The sequence below is a fragment of the Macrotis lagotis genome, chromosome 8, assembly GCF_037893015.1.
Source record: "Macrotis lagotis isolate mMagLag1 chromosome 8, bilby.v1.9.chrom.fasta, whole genome shotgun sequence".
Lineage (NCBI taxonomy): Eukaryota > Metazoa > Chordata > Mammalia > Peramelemorphia > Peramelidae > Macrotis > Macrotis lagotis.
The window spans coordinates 70,461,011-70,473,568 of NC_133665.1; the positions used below are offsets into that span (position 1 = coordinate 70,461,011).

General features: G+C 34.9%; 1 protein-coding gene across 11 annotated transcripts in view; it reads left to right on the top strand.

The window, feature by feature from the left end:
• Window positions 1–12,558, top strand: part of KDM4C (lysine demethylase 4C) — a 502,779-nt gene that overhangs the window by 150,748 nt on the left and 339,473 nt on the right. For all 11 annotated transcript variants that reach the window (XR_012470847.1, XM_074197494.1, XM_074197496.1 and 8 more), the window contains one exon: window positions 8,848–8,985. Coding sequence is in view for 10 of the 11 variants with exons in the window: in XM_074197494.1 (XP_074053595.1) it covers window positions 8,848–8,985 (138 nt within the window). In the remaining variant the exon portion in view is untranslated. The remainder of the gene's footprint in view (window positions 1–8,847; window positions 8,986–12,558) is intronic.

Consider the following 12,558-nt stretch of genomic DNA (forward strand, 5'->3'; position numbering starts at 1 on the left):
AAGGAGTATATCAATTCCAGTTGCTTTATCTTGCAGTGGGAAAACTGAGGTCCGGAATAATTAAATTACACAAGGTCTTTCAGGCAGTAAGTGACAAAAATAGGAGAAACCTTTTTTGGGGATATCATCAAAAGAAGAGATCTTACTCTATGGAAAGTCCCTGCACTGATACATATCATTTATAACTAAGTTTTAGCAATTTGCTTGAGTCCACAAGAGGTTAAGTGATAATGCCTATGTATGTATTTGGCACAGAATTTAAAACTCCAGTTCATTCTCACTCTTAAGTCACATCATATATGTGATTCTGGGAATTAACCTCTGTCCTCAGTTTCCATAGCTATAACATGATATGATTTGGACTAAATGACATCTGAGATCCCTTCCAGATCTAGATCTATCGTCTTATTTTTTTAAATTGAAGTTAATATAGGTGGGTAAACAGGATGATGTAAAGATGAACCTGCTCACTGGAATTTGCTCATATGCAACTTGGACTTTTTCCTTAAGTCAGCTTAAGTCAACTTACTTCTATATAGAGAAGTAGTATTATGTAGTAGTCAGTATTGATTAGAATTTGTAAAACTTCAGTGAAACTGTTTCATGAGATCTTCAATTTTTTTTTCTATTATCATTTTTTCTTGCTAGTGTATTCAGTAGGATTGGGAATTAGTCCTATAACAGAATCTCAGAGTTAGATTGCTTTTGATTTATATGTATATAGACATTGTTATTGGATTCCCCAGAAAATTTGGGGTGAAGTGTTACTTTAGAGGGAAGGCAGGAAGGTGAAGAATCACTGAGTTCTTAGATTATGACATAAGTTGGGACTGGTATTATCATTTGTTCTCTTGATAAATCCTTTCTATGACTGATATTTCCACATATAAAAATGTCATTTTTTGACATGCTAAGTCTTAAAAAGTGAAAAAAGAAATTTAGGTCCCCTATCACTAAGGTATAAATTACTTAAGTACCCAATAAATAATCTGTCCCATTACAAAAACCCCATAATGGAGCTGTACTTTATAGCTGTAGTCCACAGAGAGAAAGCAGTTTTATCTTAAGTAGCCTAATTTGGTAAGTGACTTTTATGAAAATCTTCTTTCTTTTTTTTCTTCTTTATGAATTAATTTATAAAATTTTTAAAATTTCAGGAAACTTTTGCTTGAAGTTAGATTGTGTTACATAAGCTAAATTAAGTGTATGTGCAAATACATTTTGCAATGATCAATATTGACTGTAACCAATTATTATTTTCTGTGCCTCAATTATCTGTGACCTACCCTATTCTGGTCTTTCTTTTGTATGCCCCAAAACTGTGAAGGAAAATTGTCCCCTTCATATAGAGTCTTAGCTTATGGAGAAATCTCTTCGTAGATTTGCCCTTTACTCTTTAAATAAATTGTGCTCAGCATTTCTGTGCCTCAGTTTACCTTATTTTAATGTTACCTTTTTTTTATTTGTGGTTTTCTTTTTTTTCTTTTTTTAAATTTATTTTTTATTCTCATTTTGTACAAATGTTTTTTTTACATCAATAAAATATTCTTGTTTACAAGTAAACAAAATAACCCTCCTCCTCCCCCATGAATATAGATAGACTTGTTCGAGCGAAAAAAGTAAAGGGGAGAGGAAAAAAATTAAAATAAAAAAATAATAATAGTAATAATTGTAGGTATGGCCAGGTGGCGCAATGGATGAAGCAACAGCCCTGGAGCCACGAGCACCCCAGTCCACATCCAGCCTCTTAAACCCAACAATCACCCAGCCATGTGACATACAAGCCACCCCATCCCCACTGCCCTGCAACCCCGCCCCCCCAAAAAAAGAAAGAAAAAAAAAAGACCCAAAATAAAATAAAATAGTAATAATAGTAGGGGTGGCTGGGTGACAGACAGAGCATTGGCCCTTGAGCCAGGAGCACCTGGGTCCAAATCCGTCCCCAGATACCCAAAGATCACCCCGCTATGTGGCCCCAGGCAGGCCACCCAGCCCTACTTGCCCTGCACCCTCCCCCAAATAATCATAACAAAAAATGTGCTTGAGTCTTTGTTCCAACACCAACAACTTTGTCATGGGTGGATCTCATTCTTTATGATAAGTCCATCACAAAAGTTATTTCCATATTTTTCCACGGTTGCCATTGCCATTGCTGATTGCAACTCCCTCCTTTCTTATTTCTCCACTACCATGTACTCTTATTTTCTCTCTCCTTTCACTGTGACTCTGCTGTAGGGTTGCTGAGTGGCGCAGCAGACAGATCCCTGGTCCCGGGGCCAAGAAGCCCTGAGCCCCCATACCACCCCTTATGCCCAGAATCCACCTGGCCCTGTGGTCCTGGGCAGGCCTTCCATTCCCAGCCCCTTGCAAGAAGTAAGAAAGAAAATGTGTTATATCTGGCCACTCTCCCCCCCATGGTCCATCCTCTCCTCCTTTATTCCCATCCCCACCCCTTCCCCCTGCTCCCCCCTCCTTCTTACTCCAGATGTCTATACCCCATTGAGTATATTTGCTGTTTCCTCTCCTAGCCATCTCTGATGAGAGCAAAGTTTCCCTCATTCCCCCTTGCCTCCCCCTTCCATATCATTGCAATAGCTCATTGTAATAAAAAAAAAATCTTATGTGAAATATCTTGGACTGTTCATCCTCTCCCTTTTTTCTTTCTCCCATTCCATTTCCCTTTTTTTTCTATTGACTCCATTTTTACACCATATTTTATCTTCAAATTCAGCTTTCTCCTGTGCTTCTACTATAAAAGCTCCCTCTACCTGTTCTATTAACTGAGAAGGTGCATATGAGTATTATCAGTGCCATTTTTCTATGCAGGAATACATACAATTCGTCATCATTAAGTCCCTCATATTTCCCCCCTCTCCTCCAATCTCCATGCTTCACCTGAGTCCTGTATCTGAAGATCAAACCTTCTGTTCAGCTCTGGCCATTCCAACAGGAACATTTGAAATTCCCCTGGTTCATTGAAAGTCTATATTTTTCCCTGGAAGAGGACATTCAGCCTTGCTGGGTAGTTCATTCTTGGCTGCATTCTAAGCTCTTTTGCCTTCCGGTATATTGTATTCCAAGCCCTTGGAGCTTTCAATGTAGCTGCTGCTAAGTCCTGTGTGATCCTGACTGCAGCTCCACGATATTTGAACTGTGTCCTTCTGGCTGCTTGTAATATTTTCTCTTTGACTTGGGAGTTCTGGAACTTGGCTATAATATTCCTAAGGGGTTGGTTTTTTGGGATCTCTTTCTCTGGGGGATCGGTGGATTCTCTCCATTTCTATTTTGCCCTCTGCTTCTAGAATATCAGGGCAATTTTCCTGTAGTAAATCTTTGAAAATGATGTCAAGGCTCTTTTCCTGATCATGACTTTCAGGTATTTCATTAATTTTTAAATTATCTTTCCTAAGTCTGTTTTCCATATCAGTTGTTTTTTCAATGAGATGTTTCACATTTTCTTCTAATTTTTCATTTTTTTAGTTTAAGTAATGAGTCCTGATTTCTCGTAAATTCATCAATCTCCCTGAATTCTATTCTTTGTCTGAAGGATTTGTTCTCCTCAGAGAGTTTTCTTATCTCTTTTTCCATCTGGCCAATTTTGCTTTTTAAAGCATTCTTCTCCTCAATAACTTTTTGAACTGTTCCATCCATTTGACCTAAGCTGGTTTTTAACATGCTATTTTCTTCAGCATTTTTTTGGATTTCCTTGACTAAGCTGCTGACTTCATTTTCATGTTTTTCCTGCATCTCTCTCCTTTCTTTTCCCAGTTTTTCTTCCAACTCCTTCATTTGATTTTCAAAGTCTTTTTTGAGCTCTGTCATAGCCTGAGCCCAATTTCTGTTTTTCTTGGAGTCTTTAGATGGAGGAGCTTGTGCTTCCTCATCTTCAGACTGAGTATTTTGGTCCTTCTTGGGCTCATTTGCAAAATATTTCTCAATAGTCTTCTTTTTGTTTCTCTGCTTGCTCATTTTCCCAGCCTGGGCCTGGTTTGGGGTGTTTCTTGAGCTTTTGGGACACTCCCAGAAGGGTCTCAGTGTGTGAGGTTCTGTCCTCCCTCCTGGTCTGTGAATGACCATAAGTGCCTCCCTCTGCCACGGGGCTGAGGTGGGGGTGGGCTGCTGTTCTATGGGGGGGCCTAGACTGTGGTCAGGATCTGAATGTGGTCAGAGCCCCAGTGTCCTGTTCCAGGGGCAGAGGACAGAGATCTGCAGTCTCTCTTCACTCCCCTCCCTCAGCTCAATGGGCTCATGTCCTGGGGGCTCCTGCTTACTGGCTCTGCCTGCTTCTCTTCTGGATCAGGGCTGGGGAAAGATGCTGCTGCTGGCTGTGTGCCCTGAGGGCTGGGCTCCACGTGCTGGCTCTGGCAGAGGTCCCCCGCTATTTCCCCACTTTGTGCCTGGTGCTCCTCGGGGTGCAGCTTAGGAGACTCCCCCGCTGCTGGGAACTGAAACCCCCAGCGCCCTGGGGCTGCCTCCGGGAGGCTGAGGTTCTTTGGCTCTGTTGGGCCACCCCTCTGGTGGGCGCCCCTCCGACCCCAGGGAGCAGAGCCTTTCTGCTCTTTTCCAGGTTACCTTGAGTAGGAGAACTGCCTCACTGGGTCCCTTTGTGGGTTCTGTCTCTCGAAAGTTTAGTTAGAGTCCTTAGCTGATGAATTTTATCAGAGAGCTCCTAAGACTTCATCCCTTCTTGTTGCCATCTTGACTCCAGCCCCTAATGTTACCCTTTTATCTAAATCTTCTTAAGGATGCATTATTTTATGGGAATGTAATTTTTGTTTTTAGTTTTATAATATAAATGATTACTTTTTTTGTCCTTGTAGTTTATCATAAATGTGTCAGCGAAGAGGCAAAGTAAGTCAACCTTTTATTCTGGCAACACAGTTTGACCTGGTATTTCATGGTTCTGCAAACACTAGAAGAGTAATATTTTTGAAGCATATTCTTTTGGAACAGATGATATTTTTAAGCACCTGCAGGTTGTAGGGTATTTTTTTTTTTTTATCTAGAGGAGGAGAACATGTGAAGTTCTACTGAGTAATGAAGGTGGTTTTCTTATCCTTATTTTATGAGGTGCTAGATATAGTTAAGAACAATGAATTTTGTACTGTCATCCAGTATAAGGAAAGGCAGCCTGTTCCCAAGTGTAGCTGTAATTAATGGATTTCAGTGAGAATGTGACTGCAGAGAGAATCAAACTGTGATCTCTCTGGCTTGGAGCAATGGAACTGGAAACGTGCTGCACACTGATAAGGGAGCCTCTCCTTACCAGGCAACAGCTGAGCTGTTACTATTACTTGCAGTAGGACCCTGTTACTGTATTATCTGTTAATGGTGAGGGGTTGGGTGGGTGATGAAGTAAATTTGGGAATTGCTGGTGTTAAGATTCCTTTTACTTTTTGGTATTATTTTTGTGTCATTAAGATTCCCTACAGAATCACTTTGTGTACACTTATTCATATATGGCATACATATATATGCTATGCTTATTATACTATTTTCAAACTCTAATGAATCATGCAAGGTTATAGATTTCATTTTCTTGTCTTCAGACAGTACTCATTTTGTATTATATTAATATGAAAGGCAGAGATGAAGTATAAGGAAGAATTTCTTTTTATTCTAAGATAGTAAATATTTTACAGAATTGTAATAACTTCCCCGTAGTTGGTTGAGTAGTTTCCATCTCATTTTCTCATGTGTTATCTAATACGTCTGCTGATTTCTATCCTATTTATAAGACTGGTCTAGTGTGAAAAATACCTTTGTTCAGCTGTTTTTGCCACCTGGGTCAGAATAACAGAAAACTTTCCCTTCACATAAGCTTTGTTGTTGATCTGTTAGGAAATGTTCCTTCTATAATCACAGGATTTAGAGCTGGAAAGAACCTTGGAGACTATCTAGTCTAACCTCCCTTAATAGACCAGGGAGGTAAATTGATATGATCTAAAGGATCATGTGACAGATAGGATATTGATTTTGATCCAGGTTCTCTAACTCAAAATCTAGTAGTAGTTTTTACTCTTTTTTTGCTATATACCATGCTGCCTCCCAGATAGGATGTCCATATTATGTTAAATCATATGAAAAAGTCAGATGTTTTATTTGAAACGTTTTTACTTTCCTTTAGAGATATCACTTAATTTTGAGACCGAATTCTTGATCATTAGTCAAAACTGGTGATTAATGAATGTAGGCATTTCTAGTTTCCCAAAAGCAATTCTCATTGACTAGTTTCTAGTATTGTATTTTTGAAAGATTTGTTGGTACAGGATATAGATTGTTGTAGGGAATGTATACATATCTTTTTAGGCATCTGGTTTGGGTTGTATTTTGTAGATGTGTTTATTTGGCAACACTTTAAAGAGAAAATTTGCCTGTTAATTGTTCTTATCTAACCAAAGTTCTTGTTAGATTCCATTTTCCTCATGTGATTATTAAAACTGCTTGATTAAAACCTGTAACCTTATTCTGGCTATTGCCAGATAGATAGTTGCTCCCACATTTCTAAGAAACCATCAGTGCATGTTGAGCACCCTTGTTCTAAATTCCTGAGAAATTGGTTCTAGGGGTGGCTAGGTGGCACATTGGATGGAGCACTGGCCCTGGAGTCAGGAGTACCTGGGTTCAAATCCGGTCTCAGACACTTAATAATTACCTAGCTGTGTGGCCTTGGGCAAGCCACTTAACCCTTTTTTGCCTTGCAAACCAAAAAAAAAAAAAAAGAAATTGGTTCTAGATCGTTAATGTGTCCCTTTTGATATTGGGCCTGAGCAATTTTATGATAGTACCGTATAGTAGTAGCTAAAGCTGGAATATACTAAGGATTTTTAACCATTTTGGTAATTTTCATTCTGCTATTTACTGGGGGGGACCAACATTTGAATAGAAAGGCATTTCCTCCTTTACAGTAGTCAAATAAACCATATTTGGTTTGAAAGATGTAGTGTTTGCACTGTTTTCAAAAGCTTATTTATCCTCAGTTTTTGAATTACATACACTTGAGCACATGGGTTCAAGGAGTGTTCATGAACATGAGTGGAAAACAATTATATTTTAATTTTCACTGAACTCTAAAATTTTAGAATTTCCTATATTTAAAAACATTTTTCTGAGAAGAGATTCATAGGATTCACCATATGAAAGAGACCATGCCACAGTAGATAAAATAGCTGTTTAGTTGTTTATTACATTGGGTGTTTATATTTATATTGAAAGTTTAGCATTGTATAACTCTAGATGGAGATGGCAGTGCAATGTGTGAGGGGAGCACTAACAGCTATGATTTATAATATTAGCATTAATTTATTAGATAATGGGAAGAAATGGGCTCAATAAAACTTTCCATGTTTTATTAAATGTTTGGTTAATCTTCATAATTGAAATGAAAACTTCATAAATAATTTTTCCAGAATTAAATTTCTAAGAATTTTTCTTGTTCTCTTTGCCATTTTCCAAATGTGTAGTAATCATTTTGCTGGTTTGATGCCAATAAAACACTTTATTTTCAACCCCCCCAAAAAAATTTTTTTAGAAATCTCTTTAATTATATTCATTGCCTTGCATAATCTCTTTGAATAAATTTAGATTGTTATAAAAATGAATTAAAACAAATGAAATAAATATTATAAAATACATTTTAGCATAGAGCATAATTATATGTGACATATTAGTATATAAGTAAACAGTAAATAATAATAAAGTAAAAAATAAAATAAAATCGTAATCTAAATGTAAATCTAAAGTAATCCACCAGTAAGAACTGTAATCTAGTTGGTAACTATGAGAAATACATAATAGTTTATTTAGGCAATAGGCTTTCTTATGGGACTTGTGTGTACATATTCCCTACATTAATGCATACTGATTCAAATGTGCTCACATAAGTAAATGTTTGCTCTTGCTAGTTGACTTTTAGATTAGGCATAATTCAGTGTTTTGGGCAGCTAGGTCATATAGGGAATGGAGTGTTCAACATGGAATTAGGAAGCTGAGTTCAAATCCTGACTCAGAGAGTTACTAGCTATATGACTTTGTCCAACTACATTTAAGCTCTCTTAGCCTATTTCCTTATCTGAAAATTGGAGAAAAGAGTAATACTCACTAAACAGGGTATTGTGAGGATCAAATGAGAGAATATATGACAAATAACCCATAAAGTGCTATTTAAATATTAGCTACTACTGTTATAGGGGAAACTAAGTGGTATGGATTGAGTTAGGGTCTGGAATCAGGAAGATATGAGTTCAAATCCTATCTTAGATACTAGCTGTGTGACCCTGGAATAGTCACTTAATTTTGTTTGACTGAGTTTCCTCTTCTGTAAAATGATCTGTAGAAGGAAATGGCAAATCACTCTGGTATCTTTATCAAGAAAACCCCACAAAAAAGAGGTCACAAAGAGTTGGATGTGACTGGAAAAATGGAACAACTACTAGTACCAACAATAATATTGCATATAATAGTGTTTTATATTATAAATAATATTTAATAATAATTAAGTCTTTTGATTATAAAAAATAGATTTGTGTATAGCACGGGCCATGATTATATAAGGATCTTAAAGAGATCAGAGGAATTTTGCAAAGTTTTCAGTGTAGTAGACTCGAATTGTAGATTGAGATCCTTTAACCAAAATCTCCCTTCCCCTCAATTCACTTTCTTTTTTTTTTTAGTTTAAAAAATGATTTTGGGTAGATTGGTTAAGAAACATTTATAAGTATTCAAATGAAATATGAGAGCTGTATCAGTTATATTGGGGGAAATTTTCTATACTCAAAATACTGTTGATTGTGTTTCTTGTTGGAGAAATCTTTATAAAATTGGACATATTGTTATCCTATGATGCAGGTCACTCAGGAGGCTGGAGAATTCATGATCACTTTCCCTTATGGATACCATGCTGGATTTAATCATGGATTCAACTGTGCAGAATCTACAAATTTTGCTTCAGTCAGATGGATTGATTATGGAAAAGTGGCTAAATTGGTGAGTTGTGTGTACATATACCCTACAAATTTTTTTTTATTTACAAAAATAAAGCAGATTATTTCATTTCTGGTTTTTATGACTGTAAATTTTACATTTGAAATGTTTTTAAACTTTATCATGTGTGTTTTTGTGATTTATTTCAGTTTTTTGCTAAATATAGTTATATAGAAGCACTTTCCTATTGTCATATTTATACTATGACCTGTATATTACACTGAAAATGTTATCCCAATATAATATTTTAGTTATTTCTGTACTATAGCCATATTTCTGACAATAGACAATTTGCATGAAGCTCCCTTTCCACAACTTTTTTACTCTTCTAATTATTTAGACAAAATCTTAATAGTAAATATGGGATGTGTCTAATAAAAAAAGGCACAGAAAGGAAAAAAGGCTCCTTTAATGACCAGGTGTATTCTATATTTAGGGAAAATATTGGGAGGAGAGATATGAGTGGAGGTTAAAATGGATTGATTGCTCTCAATAGTATTTCATTCAGAAATTGTAATATATTTTCAGAACAAATATATTTTTGTGTTTTTTGGTGTTGAAGCAGTATCTCTTGCCCAGTATTTTGTATTCTAATCATATGCTGTGTATTTTTCTTCACAATCTGCAACTTCTATTAAATTTAATTACTTCTCCCCTACAGCTTTAAATTGAAGATAGCTTCCAAATGATAGTTACTTCTATTAAGTTGATTATTTTCCCTGTGGCTTTTTTTGTGGTGATGCATTTACTGGCTGTGAGCAGTTTCTAAATGAATCTGTATATTTTATGTAGTCTGTATTAGATCATCTGTGTATTTTTAGCAAAAGACAAACAGAAAGGCTTTCATTACATGTGGTATGCTTGTAGACCCCATGTATCCACAGTAAGGAATGTTATAATATAATTCATTATTAAAAGTTTTTTCTCATGGAACTATTGTGAAAATCCTTCAAATCCCTTTTGAAGAAGAATAAAACATTTATTTACGTATCTAATTTATAGAGCTAGATAGTAAGTATAATCAAAACAAAGAGTTTCTATAATAGGCTAATGAATTTTGAATCTGCACATGGAATTAAAGAAAATGAGATTTTTTTTTCTCAGGATTTTTTCTGGTTTGATTTGGTGATTGTTGAAAAAGCAACTACTGTTTTAGATAATACATAATAAAAGTACTTAGTAGAACAAAATTAATGGAGTAATTTGGATAATTATTTAAATAAAGTGCATTTAAAGTAATCCACTAAGGATTGTGTTTTACTACCACACTTGTATCTGCAATGAAATAATTGGATGGGTCCTTATAGTGATATTGAGGTTTTTACAATTTATCTAATATCCACAGTACAGTGTTTATATAAGAATGATTTTAAATTTATCTGATATTCATAATTCAATGTCTATATAAGAAAGATAAGAATAATCTCACCTTCTGAATTCTGATGTCAGTCTCATTCACAATTAATAATACTTATCTTTAAATTGTGGGCTGCCTCTCCTTCACTTAGGCCTTTCCTTTCTAGAGTAACTGAGTGAAGTAGTTGTTTTGATAAGAATTCTTGACTTTTTTTTGAAGCCTCCTCTTTTGCTAAGATTAGTAATAATTCATTTTTGTGTTGTTTCTCTGGAGTTTTTTAAGTTCAGAAATGAACTGTTGCATATCCTTTTTGGCAGTTTTTACATCTCTGACTTCTCATTCTTACTTTGATTGCAAGAGTTATATAGAGAATAGGTAAAATCTTTATTTTACCCTTATTTTTGTTAGTAATGATTCTGGTATTACTTTATTACTAATATTGTCAGCTTTTTTTTTAGGTTTTTTTTTTATTTTAGGTTTTTGCAAGGCAAATGGGGTTAAGTGGCTTGCCCAAGGCCACACAGCTAGGTAATTATTAAATGTCTGAGACCAGATTTGAACCCAAGTACTCCTGACTCCAGGGCCGGTACTTTATCCACTATGCCACCTAGCCGCCCCTATTGTTTTATCAGATTTTGGTCTTAGATATGTTTCATATATCACTAAGAAAGTTCTTCTTTAACTGCTATTTAGCATTTCCTTATTGCCACAATCAAAAGAAATGATACAGAAATCATAGTCAAACTAACCACAAAACTTTACAAGACATTTCTAATATATGCAACTTAAGGTAGTAGATTTAAATTGATTATATTGTTATTGCTTATGGTCAGGATATACACTTCTTAAAAAAGATTCTGCTACCCAAATTAACTTAAAAATTTAGTAAAGTACAAGTCAAAACTATCAAATATTTAGAGGTAGCATAATACCAGTATGCTTTTTGATGGGCAACAATACCTAGAATATCAAAGGATATGATATAACCATAAAATATAGAAATGATGAGAAAGTAGTTCTTCTAGACATTGAGCAATAGCCATTAAAATTATTTAGTGTTCTTTAAAAATAGAAGAATATATCACTGAAACAGGCAAGATTAGTAAGCACCAAACAAATTGGAAATACCTAATGATTAGGAAGTATTGTTCACTAATATAAAGAGCACAAATTTCTTAGGAAAGGATTTGCTACTTGTTAAAGACTACTAGTCACACTGCTGGAAAATACTATGACCTAAAACTGGTTTGGGTCATTACCAAAATAAATTCCAAATGGATGCTCAAACAGAGGATCTCATCATTTCAAAAAGTGGAGAAAAATAGATTTCATTTTCTGAAGTTTTTGCTATTGCTATATAGAAATACTGATAATATTTATGGTTTTATTTTGTACCCTACTATTTATTGAAACTATTATTTTAATTTCTTTCTGTTCTTTTCCTTGTCTTTCCACAGTTTTTTCTATCTTAAATATGGTATATTAATAAAAATTGCCTTTAATATAAATGCTTTGCAAACCTTAAAGCACTTAATATGTTAGCTCTTTTCATTACAGTTATGTAGTTAGTATTTAACTACATTTTGTGAAAGGTTTTTCTGTATGCATTGATTTGATATTTTGCTTTTGTTTTGTAATATGTTTATATTAATTTTATTGCATCATTTCCATGTAACTACCTTTTTAGAGTTGTTGAATCATTGTGAGGAATTGTGTTGGGAAAACTTCTAATGTTTTTCCATTACAAAACAGTTAGCCATTGTGTGTGAGTGTGTGTGTATAAGCATCAGGATAGGGAATCAATTTGTGATATTGAGATAGGGAAGACCTATAAAGGAAAAGGAAATTCATTTTATTAATGTAGGTCACCAGCTACTTTGAGGAACTCACCCTCTTTGCATTTAGAGCATTGTTGAAAGGACTTGTCCAGGCAGTATTTCAAATTTTATCATATTTTTAAAAAAATGATCCTTCTTTGCATCTGAACTTTAGAATTTTTCGCAAGGGGAAAGGTGGATGGCTTATTGAATAGAATATTATTAAGTTTGGAGTCAAAGAAAGATTATTTTTGAATCCTGCTTCATATGCTTAATAGTTTTCTGACTCTGGGCAAAGTCTATCTTTCTCACTTTTCTCAACTGTAAAAACATCCCTTAGATGTTGTGAAGATAAAATGAAATATAATAGGTATTATTATTATTACTATTAGTAGTAGTAGT